At 37.3% G+C, this 15,650-nt stretch overlaps 1 protein-coding gene across 1 annotated transcript in view; it reads left to right on the top strand.

Moving 5' to 3' along the window:
- The window catches only part of dzip1l (DAZ interacting zinc finger protein 1-like), a 35,715-nt gene extending 27,210 nt beyond the window's left edge, over positions 1-8,505 (top strand). Inside the window, 9 exon segments of the mRNA XM_052130965.1 lie at positions 2,331-2,361; positions 2,455-2,517; positions 2,608-2,741; positions 2,820-3,009; positions 6,590-6,761; positions 6,910-7,112; positions 7,217-7,353; positions 7,507-7,594; positions 7,597-8,505. Of these exon segments, the coding sequence (XP_051986925.1) occupies positions 2,331-2,361; positions 2,455-2,517; positions 2,608-2,741; positions 2,820-3,009; positions 6,590-6,761; positions 6,910-7,112; positions 7,217-7,353; positions 7,507-7,594; positions 7,597-7,637 (1,059 nt within the window). The 3' untranslated portion in view covers positions 7,638-8,505.
- Positions 8,506-15,650: the final 7,145 nt, after the last annotated feature.

The raw sequence follows: 15,650 nt of genomic DNA, 5'->3' as shown, positions 1-15,650 counted from the left end.
GGACCTCAGACTGGGGTGACGGTTCATCTTCCAACAGGACAATGACCCCAAGCACACAGTGATAACAAAGGAGTGGCTAAAGGCAACTCTGTGAATGTCCTTGAGTGGCCCAGCCAGAGCCCAGACTTGAACCCGATTGAACATCGCTGGAGAGATCTGAAAATGGCTGTGCAAAGTATTGAGCAAAGGCACCCCATCCAACCTGATGGAATTTGAGAGGTCCTGCAAAGAAGAATAGGAGAAACTGCCCAAAAATAGGTGTGCCAAGCTTGTAGCATCATACACAAAAAGACTTGAGGTTGTAATTGGTGCCAACGGTGTTTCAACAAAATATTGAGCAAAGGCTGTGAATACATGTGATTTTTTTTGTTTTTTGTTTTTAATAAATTTGAAAAGATTTCAAACAAACTTCTTTCACATTGTCATTACGGGGTATTGTTTGCAGAATTTTGAGGAAAATAATGAATTTAATCAATTTTGGAATAAGGCTGTAACATAACAAAATGTGGAAAAAGTGAAGCGCTGTGAAAATTTGGAAATTGGGGGAAAAGTGTCTAATCTGGAGAAAAGAAATTGATTGTTGGAAAGATAATATCTAGTTGATAATTCTGTAAGAAAAAAAAATTCCCTTATCATAGATTTCTTTAATGACCCTGATACCTTTAGCAGACCAATCACAAAAAATTGGATCAGAACAAGATGGCTGGAAGGAAGGATGGTTCACAGTAGGATCCAAAGTTGAGGGTCTGTTCAAGCCACTGTACTTCCTAAATTGAACCCATATTTTAAGCGAATTGGTGACTACAGGGCTATCTGAGACATTTTTGACAGTTATAGGAAGCTGAGAGCACACCAATGAGTGAAGTGAATATTTTGAGGATAACAATTCCAAATTTCCTGAGATATTGACCCAATAAAGAAGTTTAGGAATATTACAGGCCCAGTAGTATTGCTGAAAATTCGGTAAGGCAAGACCCCCCTTTGACTTTGAGAGTTGAAGGACCATTCTCTTGATGTGCGCACACTTCCTGCCCCACAGAAAGGAGTTTATTATCTGATTTAAAGTGACAAAAAGGTCTTGTTAATAAGTGTGGCGAAATGTTGGAAAAGGTATAAGAATTTGGGCAATGTTACCATCTTGACCAATTTAACCTGGCCTATTAATGACAGTGGGAGGGAAGACCAACTTCCTATGTCTGCTTTGCAAGAATCAAGCAAGGAGAGAAAATAAATATGCCCAAATATCTGAAACCTTTCTGAACCTACCAAAAGGGGAAAAGGTGCTGTGAGAGGTCCTCTGCTGGCAGATTACAGGGAGTACTCATAGAATCATTTATTTGACTTCTGGGGGAATATTACAAACTCCCTATCTTAATTTAAGATCTGATCAGTCAAGTTAGGATTTGTCACAAATTAATATTACAGAAGCAGATCCTAACTGTAGTTAAGACAAGATAATGCACTTAGGAAATACTATTCTGTGAAAGCTTTTGTCCTAAATGAGATCCTAACTGAAATTGCAATGGTTACGAAACAGGATCTTTCTGTAATACGCCCCTGAATTATACTTTTGCATTCTTTTGAAGCTTGAAAAGGTAGTCACCATAAACTGGCATTGTATGACATCACTGAGAAGATTTTTTTTTCTTCTTCACAATTTCTCCCTTTATGTTAAGAAAAAGAAAGACAATCATATATTATTAAATACATTATTTAAACTGTAAAGTTTACAGTTGTTTTAGACATTATATCATCATGGCAACCAAGTTGTAAAATTTGGCTATAAGTTTATACAGAAAAGGTTAGTAAATGATTTTATCACACTAAAATCACGTTAACAACATGCATGTTGTTTATATCATGTGGCTATAATTTTGAAACAGTGAGAAGTTTTAACGTTTACAGATTGGCCACATTCACTTCCATTGGAAGTGCATAACTGGAACCCAGATTTTTGCCTTTTTTAAAGAAATTTTTTTTTTTTCTGGTAATGAATATTATGCCACAAATGCTGTCGATTGAGCTTAACTTGTATTTAACCCGGAATATTCCTTTAAGCTAATGTTGCTAAAGTATGTAAGGCTGCTCAAACAGAGCAATGTTTTGAAGCTCCACAGAGCCACATCATTTACACTCTTCAGGGAAGTTAACCTTCAAATTGCTTGCTTATTGTTGTCTCTGCATATTAACCTGGATAGCAAAAAATGTTCTTTTTAATCAAAATGAGTTTTTTTTTTTTTTTTTTTTTTTTGCAGAAATAAGCTATTGTTAAGTAATCTGATGATGTCTCATGAACACTAATCATTTTGCTAATTTATGCTTTATCACAGATTAAAAAACTGTCAGCCATGCCTGTTGCAGGTAATGCATTAAATCAGCTATTTGTAGACTTATACTCATTACTTGATTAAAATAATATAAAATAAAAATGAAAAATTGCTGCTCATTTAACAGTTCCAGTGGTTTCTCAGAATGCCAAAGATTCTCCTGAGGAAAAAGAGGAAGAAGATGGAGAGAGTATGTGGTTAATATTTTCTGATAATACACATACAGATACACAAATCAGATATTGAGTGATCAGTATTTAAAAACATAATGCCCCTCCAGGCCTGGAGGACTCAGGAGAAGCCCAGGGGAAGATTCTAGAGTCATTCACTGAAAACCCAGAACTGATGAGAGAGTTTAGAACTATCGTAGAAGAATTTCTGGAGGAAAAACTGGAGAAAATTGGACTGTGGAAGGTAGACCAAATAAAAACAAGTCTACATTATGTAATTCAACAGCATTGTTCAGTAGTTGAAGTGATGATGTTTTAACAGGGTACCAAGGGCATCTCAAAGCAAACTTTTAAGAGTCTGAGTGCACTGTTGACTGGTCAGCGGCTGCAAAGGTCCAGAGAGCAGCCAGACCTTCAGAGCCTTAGGGACAACCTGGCACATGAGGTCACCATGCGTGTGAAAGCCCTACAGAAGAGCCAGGGGAAGTCAGCACCCAGCACTTTGAAACAGAGTAAGCAGATGTGTTATTTATTATGCTAATAGAAATATGTTTGAATTATAATATTCTGACTATACACAAAAAATCACCTTGGCACCTGTTGTTTAAAAGTAATGAAATAGAAAAGTGAAGTCAGTCCTTAGAAAAGGTTTATCATTATCAGTTTTACGCATTCACTTAGTTTGATTACATATATTTGAAAAATTAAACGTAAAATAACCCCCAAAATGTATCATGCCCCTGACAACTCCATAGACCCATATGTAAATTCTGTAAAACAAAGTACGTATTTTTCTACAATTTCCTGCAATTCAAGCTTGAAGTACATGTAACGTGGTGTTTTTACAATCCACAGCAGGGGGCAGTCAGTGTGCCTCAATAAAGCTCATAAGCAGCACAGGCACGAAATGAGAGCCAGGATGAGTGCTCGACAGTTGGACAATGAATGAAGGGATCTCAAGATGCAAATACTTAAAACTTAAAAATGTGGCGTTTATGATGCTGAAAACATTAGAAGCTTCAAAAGCTTTCAAAAAATTGTTCAGTCACTTGTCATAACTAGACTGGATTACTGTAATGCTCTCATTGCAGGCTTTCCTGCATGTGCAATTAGGCCTCTGCAAATGATCCAGAATGCAGCAGCATGTCTGGTCTTAAACAAACCAAAGAGAGCTCATGTTACACAACTCCTTGTCTCTCTACACTGGCTGCTTGTTGCTGCATGTATCAAGATCAAGGCTCTGATGCTGGTATACAGAACAGTCACTGGATCTGCTCCAGCTTACCTAAAATCATTTCTACAGAGCTACGTTCCCACCAGAAGCCTGCGGTCTGCTAATAAGCGGCGCCTTGTTATACCAACACAAAGAGGCACCAAATCACTTTCCTGTACGTTCTGCTTCACTGTACCTCGTTGGTGGAATGACCTTCCCAACTCCATCTGTGAAGCAGATTCTCTCTCTGTCTTTCAAAAACAGCTTAAGACACATCTTTTCCATGTGGACTTGACCATGCACTTGATTGCATGATTTGGGAAATGCATGATTTGGGAATAAAACAAACAATATATTGACTTCTAAAGGCACTTTTTTCCCCCAATTTATGCTTTATTTGTCTGACACAATAATGAATTAGAATATTTATTTAAAATTAATATGTTATCTTTTTGGGGTGCCTTCCTGAAAAAATGTTTTATGAATATCCTAATTGCGATTAAAGGGACAGTTCACCCCAAATTGTAAATTAATTAATTATTTATTCACCCTTTTCTTATTCTAAACCATATCACTTTTTCTTTATTGCTACATGAAGGGAGACATTTTTTAAATAAAATTGTGCTTAGTAATGTTATACACTGGCACTGGATGATGACCACCTCTTCAAGCTTCAAAAGGATGCAAAAGTATAATTCAAAAGTCTAATAAATTATTCAGTGTGACTCATGCCTTGTATTTAAGTTGCTCTCCTGTGCACGTTCACGAGAGTGCAGGAGAGCAGCAGTTACGCTGCCCCCTCTAGCGAGATGTGGCATTCAAGTGAGAAACTGCTTGTTTTTGTACTAATATATATATATATATGTTTTTATACTGTATAGAACAACAGAAAACACTACACAGCTGCAAACAAACCAGAAAACCTGACTCACACTCACAAATGTGTCCTAACCAGATGTGAACCTAAACAAAATTAAAGGTATCTTTTCTAAATGAATCAGAGTTTTTGTCCTAACCAGCCACGGCGAGCAAAGGGACATTCTGTCAATCGCTTGGTTTCTATTTGCGGTGTCGCATCGTGCAGCCCTGTTCACTATGAACTGGCACTGCTCTAAAATCTGTGTCATATTGAAGCCAGCATCTTTTCAGAATGGAAAAGATGTGACATATACCGGTACTCTACTTTTCAATTCTTCTAATTCACTTTCAATAAGCAAAACATTTAAAACCTCAAAAACACTCCTGTGCTCTTTGTCAGACTGTGGCTTCTTTGTGTATGTGTGTCCCTTCAATCTCTCTCAGTTCCAAGTACTTCGGTTTATACAGATAAGGCTGGGCATAGACATGCATCTCCTCTTCGACATCAAATTCTTCACACATGTTTTGTAAGTTTGGTTCTCTGGTTTGTGTGCAGCGGTGTTGGGTTTTCTGTTGTTATATGCAGTATTTGTGGTGGTACGATTGTACCAAACAAGCGGTTTCTCGCTTGAACACTCTATCTAGCAAGTAGGGGCAGCATAACTGCTGCTCTTGTGCTCTCTCATGAACGTGCACAGGAGAGCAAAGGTTGGTCAAGATTTTTACTAAATAGTACATTAGAATTCAGTTTGTTTCCCACCAAACCTTATCGTGTGCCTTCACAACAAGGCTTGAGTCACACTGAATAATTTGAACGATACTTTGCATCCCTTTAAAGCTTAAAGAGGTGATCACCATCCACTACTATTGTATGATATTATTTATCATATTTTTTTTTCAAAAATGTATCCCTTTGTGTACCAAAAATGAAAGCAATATTGATTTCGAACTAGACGAGGGTGAGTAAATAATTAATTAATTTACATTTTGGGGTGAACTATCACTTTAATTGCAATTAATTGGATATTTATCAACATTTGCTCAGAAAGGCACCCCAAAAAGACAACATATTCATTTTAAAGAAACATTCTAATTAGGGATGTAGATTTAACACGTTAATTCAGTGTGATTAATTAAAAAAAAATAACAATTATAAACAAAATTAACGCAATTAATCGCAATGCCCCCGGACCGTAATAAGGAAGATTCCTGAGAAATGCAAGCTTGTAGTACCACCTGTTTACTCCAGAGGGCAGTCATTTAAATTTCAGCTGTGTGGCAATGTGCAGTTTATACAGTGAAGAAAACACGTTACGTTCTTGCGTTCAAAACACTTGATGGAGCGCAAATTCAAACTAAGGTATCTCAAGATGTGTTCTAAGTATTAAACTGTATTTATACAAATTATATACTTGACACAGTGACCTAAAAATGTTATGTTTATGACGCAACGCACCCGAGACACTACACAAGCAGTCTGACGCAGGTGTACATTGACGGGCCCTTAAACAAGCCCTCATAATAAATCTCCAACTGATTGACAAATTCACTTGTGAAATGGATTGCTGTGAACTGTATGCCAATGATTGGCTTATGTTCAATTATATGCATAATATACATTGTATTCTAAAGCTGATTTTTGTATTGTCTTATCAATGATTAACTCTTCTGCCAAAAGAATGAAATGCATTTTAATTATCTGAATATTTTGTATTTGTATATATATATATATATATATATATATATATATATATATATATATATATATATATATATATATTTATTTAAGATAACTATGTATCATTATTTCATCATTATATATTGAATTATTGTTATATGAGGGGCTTTCAGCAAATATTTGTATATGCGATTAATCACGATTAATTAATCGGGACACCATGTAATTCATTCAATTAAAAATGTTAATCGATTGACAGCCCTAATTCTAATACATTATTGTGTCAGACAAGTAAAACATTGATTGTGTCCAAATACTTTCATGGGCCACTATTTATTTTTAGGAGAAAAGAAAAATTCAACCCCAGTGAAGAACAAAAGGCTTAGATCCAGCTCAAAGCCATCCATTCAAAGGGCCAAGTCTCAGCAGTCACAAGCACTTACTCCAATACACACCCCACACTCCAGAGCACCTCCTCAGGTTCAGACTCAACCAACACGGCAAAAAAAGAACAGGTAAACTTTTTTAACATTGTTCAGACTACTTCAGGGAAACATGAAAATAGAATTGTGCCAGAGTTGAGAGGCCAAGCAGCTTTTAGCTATTGTTAATTTTACCTCCGGCTTATCAGCATATGTTTAATGAGTATTTTCCTCTCTTCAGCACACCTCCTTTCAGTTCGGAGGAGGACGAGTCAGTTGAGGACAGCACCTACATCACCAGCTCTCGGGGCAAGCCCTCCCCCTCAGTGCGACTTGTCCAATCAGGCTCACTGCTTAACCCAACTGCTGAGCTTGATTGGTCGGATAGCGAGGTTTCAGAGGCATCAGGCTCACCCAAACTCCTCAAAGCTCACAGTCCACATGGTGAGTGATGTCAAACTCATTCCCTGTGCAAGAGGTTCCCATGGAACACTTTCTGTCTAGTAAAGTCAGTTTTGTCAGTTAAGATGAATGGTTTATGATTGCAGGTTCTGTTGTCCAATCTCTGACAAGAAGCTTGGAAAGACAGCTAAGTAAACCAGTCAATAAGCCTGTGGGCGGGACTAGAGTTTTGCCACCAGCCTCCAACCCCTCCCCTCGCCCCACCATTGTAAAGCAGCGAGCGGTAAATAAATGGCACACATTCTCACAAATATATGCACCATTACCAAACCCGTTGAAATCCAGCAGCTGAAATATAATTTGTTTTTTAAACTGTTATAATATATTTATAGTGTTGGACTGAATGGCTGTTGGATGTATTATATCTGTGTTCTAGCTATCTGATGAGGAGAGTGATTTGGAGCTGTCTTCCATAGAGGAGCTCATAGCTCCCCTAGCAGGTGTGCAGAGGAGTTCAGAGGTGGGTGGACCTCAGGAACCAGCGCGTCAAACAAATGCACATTTTAACTGCAAACCGAACTTCTCACATAGACTCACATAAAATACACAAAACAAAAGCCATAATTAAAGGGATTTATGCAATAAGAAATAATTGTCCCCACAAATTGCAGCCAAATAATCAGTTATGACATGCAGCCATTACGTGAACTGTAATGTATAACCTTAAAGTACTTTGTTTTTGTAAATGGTTCACTAACTTAATGATGCCAAATGTAGTTCATAATGTACTTCATTTTTAGCAGCCAATCAAGAACACCAATTTTTATTAGTGTATATGAGCCATTTGTTACTGTTACACCATGTCCTGACCAGACACGTTGCGTTGCGATTCTAGAAACAAGCAGTTTGTCTGCACACTGAATGGGACATGACACAGCACCACTCCGACACTTAAATGACTAATAAAAAAATAAATCAGAACATGGCAGAACAGCAAAACAATTATGTAAAAATAAAAATAAAAAATAAAACAAAATCACACACATCCACAGGGCAAAGATATCCTCACATCCTAATTTAGTTAATTGTAAGTTTATAACAATTGTTATTATTCACACAGTACTACTCTTGTTATACACTGTTAAGAGAGTGAGACCTAAGCAAATCAGTTTGACACCCTCAGCCAAAACCAAGTTGTTTTAAACCACTAGTGAGATGACGGCTTTAATGTTCTGTTATGAGAAGGACTTAAGACCAAAGAGAATTGGTCTAAACACTGCAGAAATAGAAACCAATCGATCGACAGAATTTTCTGCCACTTGCCGTGGCTGGTTAGGACAAAAACGGATTAATATTGAAAAACTTAAAAATATTTATTGGGTGCTGTGGCAACATGTCTGGTTAAGACATGGTGTTAGTTGTTGCATAAGTAATGTTTTGGTTGCAAAAAGTTTTCTAGTAAGTTTAACATATTTATAAAATGATTGACATTTCAAATAAAAAAATGCTTTGTTAATGCAAATGTTTTCATTAGTGTTTTGTGATATTCAATTGTATCAGTCAATCATGAAACTTTGTGCAATATATGAAAGGGATAATCCACAGCTAGGTGTGCGTTAAACGATTTTAACACACATTGTGTTTAATGACAGACCATGGTGTAGTCAAACAGTGTAAAAAAAATTGTGACAAAAATTGAAAAACAGATAAATATAAAGAGGAAAATTGAACATACAATCTGATTTAATGATATAGTTATTAAATGTGGGTGAGTATTGTGGGCGGAAAGAGGGAAAATGGGAGGGAGTCAAGACTGACTTCCAAAAAATGCAAACATCAGAGATGGCTGAACATCACATTATGAGTGGAGATGAAAACAAAAGAGTTTGGGGCACTTTACTGTATATTAATCATTGGACAGAAGTGTGAGAAGTTAAGGCATTAGAACAGTTTGCAAATCTGTAAAAAGATTTGGATATTTTGTTCAGACTTTTGAGAATGAAGTAAGAACGGCACTCCGAGCAGACATTACCATTATTAAAACCAGCACTGCTTGAAGACTTTACAATAATTTATAAATATTTATTATTACAATGAGTGTTTTGGTTTTAAAACAAGTTAAAGTCTATTGGAAGTATTTGTGGCATAATGATGATTGCCACAGAAAATAATTTAGACTCATCTTCATAGCATGAAGTAAGGAACTTACAATGAAAGTAAACAGGTTCACAAAACATATACACACACAGTTTTTGAAAGTATAGCTAGATAGCATAATATATTTTAACATAACTCAAGTGTGATAAAATCACTTACTAACCATGTCTGTTTAAAGTTATCCAGTATTTTAACTCCACTGTCATGATGACATAACACCAGTAAGTATTAGGCATAAATCCCGTTAACTTGATGTAAAGTAGGTCAAAAATAGTTTACATGACTTGAGTTTTTTGTTTTCATCATTGTCTTTTGTTTTTGAACAAGCCGTCCTGTTTATGATCAGATGCATGGCGAGAAGATGTGATTGGCGTGGTTAAACAGAACAGCCTCCCCAAAAACTCCTGAAATACACCACTGCCTCGTGTTTGAAGTGCGGCAGCAGCCAACCAACAAACATGTTCATGCCAGTGCAGTTATGGAGTGGAATGTGGTCTATTCTTATGTGTAATTTAAATCTTATCATGTCCATTATCCAACACAGAGAAGAAGTGATGGAATCAGCACTCTTAGCCCTCACTCATTAACAGCGTGTTTGGAGCAGAACTAGTACAACTGCAGCCAAGAAATGCTTGCGCTGGTCCTGTTATGGACTGTGGAACATTTTGTGGAGTGATTTCGATTTGACCATGGTGTTTAGTATAAATGTCCACTCTAATTTATGTTCTCTGAATGCAGTTGAAGTCTCTTGCCTTCGGAAACAGAGGTTATGTCCATGTCATGAGTTTGGATTCTCCACTGTGGGTGTAATGTGAGCTAATGAATGAGGCAGCACTGTGATTGGATGGAAGTGTTCCTTCTCATGAATAATGTGGAGAAACGCTCAGAATCTAGTGACTGACGTGCACCTCCTACCAGTCTAATGTCATACATTTTTGTGACATTGCATTATCTTTCATTTTGAAACTGGAAGAACAAAATGGTTCAATTAAAAAAAAAAAAAAAAAAACACTTTCCACTTAGAAACTAACTCAGAATAAACTGAAATTAAAAGTATTTTGTTTTTAGTCCCTGGTTCTCATCACATCTTGTGAACAAACGTAATGTTGCCATATGGCAGGTTTGATGTTATTGACATAGCCTCTTGATTTGATTTAAGACTTAATTTTCATTCTGTCACTATACACTTTCATTGCATGGCAAATTAATCCCATTTAAGACTTATTAAAATGTCACCTTTTGTGTTTCATGGAAGACAAAGTCATATGGGTTTATCTCAAAAGGCACACATGTTCCAAACAATACTTATATAACTTTAGATGCTCAGCTAGCACTACATGGAAGAAACAGGCTATACATGTTTAAACATTGAACACAAAGGAAGACAAAGGGAGAGGAAAACACACTTTTCATTTAAAAAACAAAACAAAAACATAACCATGATTAGTAGGCTTATATTTGTGGTAGAAGTCATATCAAGAAGAGTCCAAAGTCAAACAGTGGCTAAATGAGAAAATCATTTGAAATAATGTTTTCAGGTGAGTAACCAATGAAAAGTGAAACAATTGTTGGCAATACCTTGATACGCATCAAAACACAATTTTTTTTTAAATGGTTACCTACAACAAAAATTCAAAGTGAGGTGGCTGTAAGTTCTGACCAAAAGCGCCCAGGCTACATGTTCTCATCTTTCAGTCAACAGAGTTGGGTTCCTTGCCATTCTTATCAGCACACATTCATCTCAAAATGAGATTAAATGTTGAATCATACACCTCTCTCCATTTCTCACCTGGCAACATACAACCTGCCTTCTAACCACTCTTTCAGGAGGCACCTGACGTTTGTTTGGCCTATTTTACACCATGACCTAGATGGCTTGCATCCTTATAAAGAGACATAAAGGTTCCTGCCCTTTAAATTTTGTTTCTGCCTCTGAGCTCTGATAGCCTGAGCAGCTGCAATCATTGTGGGCCCTCCATTAGTGCAGTCTCTGAGAAAAGAACTCGAGCTGTACACTGTTGGCCAAGATGAAAGACTTTCTAGGGGAAATGGTGACAAATAGGGTGCCATTTACAGCCTTTTACCTGTGGTCACCTTGCTTCGTGACTTTTCCGCACTAACCAATTGACCAATTTCTAACATGTCTTACAGTTTAGTTATCACTAGAGGGCGCAGTGTGTATAGAATAAGCGTCTTGTAACGCAGTAGGAACAAATTTGCAGAGCGCTTGATAAGAGTGTTTCTTTTCATACTCTTCTCATTCTCCGAAGCCCCAAGCGGAAACTGTTTGTTTGTAGATCTCAACAGGCTTTGAGGGTTTCTTACTGAATGTGGGCCAGTCAAGAAGAGGACAATTAGAAATTTTACCCACATTTCACACTACAAATATGTGTTGAATCAGTCAATCCATTGTTCCTCTCAATCTCATTCTCCGTTTTTCTATGTCCTTGTATTTTATCTTCTGTCCATTCCGATTCTCCAGAATGCCAGTGCTGCTTCTTTCAGCTGACAGACAGGATTTGAAATCCTCAAAGGTGAACGAATGCCTTGGGGTCCGGCTTCAAAACAGAGTATCTACTAATAAACAACAGCACGCAGACTATACCACATTTAGCGCAACTCTCACAGAAACAAAAGGAGAGTGCATATTACACTGAATTTTTTTATTTTATTTGTATTTTTATTTATAATTTTTTTCAAAAATAGAAGAAACACAGATGCTATAAACTGACAAGGTCCTATCAGTGCTGGATATGGAAAAGGCTGAAGTTCTCAGAAAAGGCTTCAGGGTGGAGGAAAATAATAAAGACTCTTTCTCTATTACTGATAGCTAGACTTGATATGTTGACCCTCCAGTCAGAGTCTTGTGGATAGTGAGGACCAAACTGTTAAACTGTGTGGCTTTTCTGTATAGGAACTGTATTTATTTAATGTACTTATAATGTAAACATATATACATTTAGATTCACTTCTATCTATCTGCCTGCCTGCCTGCCCACCAGCTCGCCCAAACATACCTACGTTTCTTGAACATTTTACCCTGAACCATGATTACTTTGGTCATCTGCACTATTGTGCCATTTTGTACCCCTTTAGATGATCAGTTGCACTTTACCACATGTTATTATATGCTATATTGCTGTTGATGCTAACTATATGTCATTGGCTCTGTACTTATACTGTGTACAAAAACAATACATTTCTGATCTATTCTAATCTAAAAAACTCTCTCTCACACCATTCTTACCTCTTTGAGATGACACCACTTTGTGAAAAAAAAAAAAAAGAATAATTCACTAAAAAATGAAAATTTACTCACTCTCACAAAACACCTTCCCAGATGTTAATGACTTTTATTCTTCTGCAGAACACAAATGGAGATTTTGTAAAAAAAAATTATATATATATATATAGTGCCTATGGGTGCCTGCAGGATTTAATCTGAGGGGGTGCACAGAAATCTGCCTAGAGGTCTGCACAGGCCTTGAATGAAACCCATTCCGAACCCCAGACCATGTGGCCCGACCCTACCTGCCCCAAATGATATTGTCAGATTATAAGCACGAACCCGACCCGAAATAACTTACTATTTCTATTCTTCTCCTAGTACAGCTGTATTTTATGTAAGCATATAGGCAACTTTCCTAACAGTACTGAAATAGTAAACATACACAGTTTTAACAAGGCACAGCAGCCCCTTACTACACTAGAGCAGAAGAGAAAAAAGCATTGCCTTAGTTTATTTGCTGAAACATCACCTGATGCAGAAAAAATCTAGATGCAGCGCAACGAATGAAACAGAGTGCAGGAGTCTCAACATGCATTTTTGAAAATGTGAAGTTATATTTAACTTGACATGGTGTTTAAACAGTGCCAGTCCTGTGCGAGACATGGTGCAAATTTCAAAGACATTTGTCTAGCATGTGTTTAAACAATGGGAAAACAGAACAGACGTGTGCAAAAACACATTCAGTGTGAACGGCCACTAATTCGTCCGTTAGCATGAGAGCGTGTGAGCAAAACAAGATTGGTTGGCCTGTTTATTTTTTCATTAGTTCTAAATCTGCCTATTAAACCTTACATCTGAGGACATGGTCCCCCATGAGATTTTTTTGTGCAAAAAACATCAAGGTGTTCAATTCTGGTGACTTTGAGATAAGTATTTATTTATTTTCTCGAGAATGAGTAGCATTCATGTAACTATTGGCTAAAGCATTTCTTCCAGTAACCATTCAGATAGATGCGTTTTCACGAAAGAAAAAAAGCAAATAAGGGTGAAAAACTGATAGCTTGACCCTTGTTCAAGGAGGTCAAGTCTTTAAAGCCCTTGAATTCTTAATTTTTTTTAATTTGATTAAAATTTGTTTTATTATTTAAGAATTACCACAGGCTTGGATGTCTCATCATTGAATAGGTTAATGTAGCTATGGTTTCTATAAAAAAAAATATAACATTTTGTTTTGGAAACAAACAGTAGCCTAAACATTTAAAATCTATAGATAAAACTGTACTTGTTATAATAAATATAAGTAGACTAGTCCTTGCCCTTTTGCAGTTTTAATATAAATCTTTAACATTTCTAAAAACTCATACTGGTTACTACAGTTGGGGTTACTAACAACCTGGCCTTATGGTGAAAACGTGAATCTATATACATTTTTGCAAAACTTGTTATACCTTTCTCCAGGTACAATTCCCTGCAGTTTTTAGGTGAAATGAACACTAGAGGTGCTACAACAACTGTGTGGTATTTATTTACTTTCAAATCATGACTTTAATGACTGACAATTACTTTACACTCCGATTGAAATAAGTATTTATATCGATATCAAAATAGCAAGGTCTGAGTACCAAACGCATCTTCTGAAAAACAATACATTTTAATGCTTGTATTACAGACCCACCTACATATACTTATTCCAACTCATTCAGCTTACACATTAGCTCACCTGATAGACCGTGTTCAATCCAGCCATGAACTGAAACTGACATGTGGCACAAGAGTCTAAAAAGCAGCAGGAAATAAATTGCTTCAGAAACTGTGCGTTTTAAATTCACTCCTGCATTTTAAAACGCTGTTGTTCAGGTCTTGCCTATCGCTATAAATCGCCCACCCCTACTACAGTATATGATGAACTATGTTCAATTATTTATTTTACTGCACAGACTTGCCCATTGGAAAATATAAGTTATTACAGGTTTTTCTTTTTATAAAGTTCTTGTCGACCCGGTGAAATGCTGTTCTATATGGCTTCCTAGCTTCAGATTGCTGATATTCTGCAGCTTTAACTTGGAATTCACGGTGTAATTTTTTTTTTGATTAGGCTTATAGTACACACCTACACTTCTTACAAAGTAATGCTGGGTGTAATGTATGCTGCTGCTGCCAGTGACAAAAGGACAAAAGTGCAGTTTTATTAAACAAACATGAACTCCAAAACCCTAACTATAAATGAGAACTAAACATGACTAAAATATGACTAAACATAAACGTGGCTTGACTTAAAACAAAACAAATTTACACTTACAAACAATACAACAACAAGACTAATAACCTAAAACCAAATGACAAACTAGAACTAATAACAAAGTAATCAAACAATGAACCAATAAAAACAAGACACATGAACATGGAGGGAAACATGAAATAAAATGAAAAGGGAACCACATAAGAACCAGAGGAACTAGACTTTTTAAATAAAAGACATGAAAACATGAACTAAAAGAATGAACATGGACACACATAAAAGATTACATAAACCCCCCCACTAGGGGCGGCTCCCGACACCCCAAAACAAGAACACTCAACTTGCCTGGAGCCGACTTGGGCTTGGGTGCCATGACGTGGGGCAAAGATGTAGAAGGCGGAGCCATGGGAGGCTCGAAACGAAGAGTCCTGGATGACTTGGAAATGAACTCAGTGGTCGTGAACATGGGCAGAGACTTGGAAATGACCTCCGTGGTTGTGAACATGGGCAGAGATTTGGAAACAAAAGCCTTTCTCCTCTGGGATGCCGAAGTTGGCCGCAGGCTCTGGGACGGACGAGGCGGACAACGCTGGCTCTGGGATGGATGAGGCTTCCGGCTCGTCGACCATGACAGGCGTGGGACTCCGGCTCGTCGACCATGACAGGTGTGGGACTCCGGCTCGTCATCCGCCTCCCCCACAGTGAACCTAGGACCAGTAATCCGCAGGGCAAAGTCAATATACCGAGCCAGGCTGAGGGAACTGCATCCAACAGGCGTCAAAGTGGAGATTGACTCTTTCAGTCCAAAAGGAAACGGTCCTTGAGAGCCACCTCATTAAAATCCACCTGGCAGGCCAAATTGCAGAAGTCCTCCACATAATCCTCCAGGACGTAGGCAAAGGAGCTGTACTGTTGGGTTCATTATGGTGGTCAAGTATTCTGTAACGTATGCTGC

Source organism: Xyrauchen texanus, chromosome 7 (assembly GCF_025860055.1).
Source record: "Xyrauchen texanus isolate HMW12.3.18 chromosome 7, RBS_HiC_50CHRs, whole genome shotgun sequence".
NCBI lineage: Eukaryota > Metazoa > Chordata > Actinopteri > Cypriniformes > Catostomidae > Xyrauchen > Xyrauchen texanus.
The sequence above is the reverse complement of the archived record's forward strand: the minus strand, read 5'-3'. Positions and strand labels throughout refer to the sequence as shown.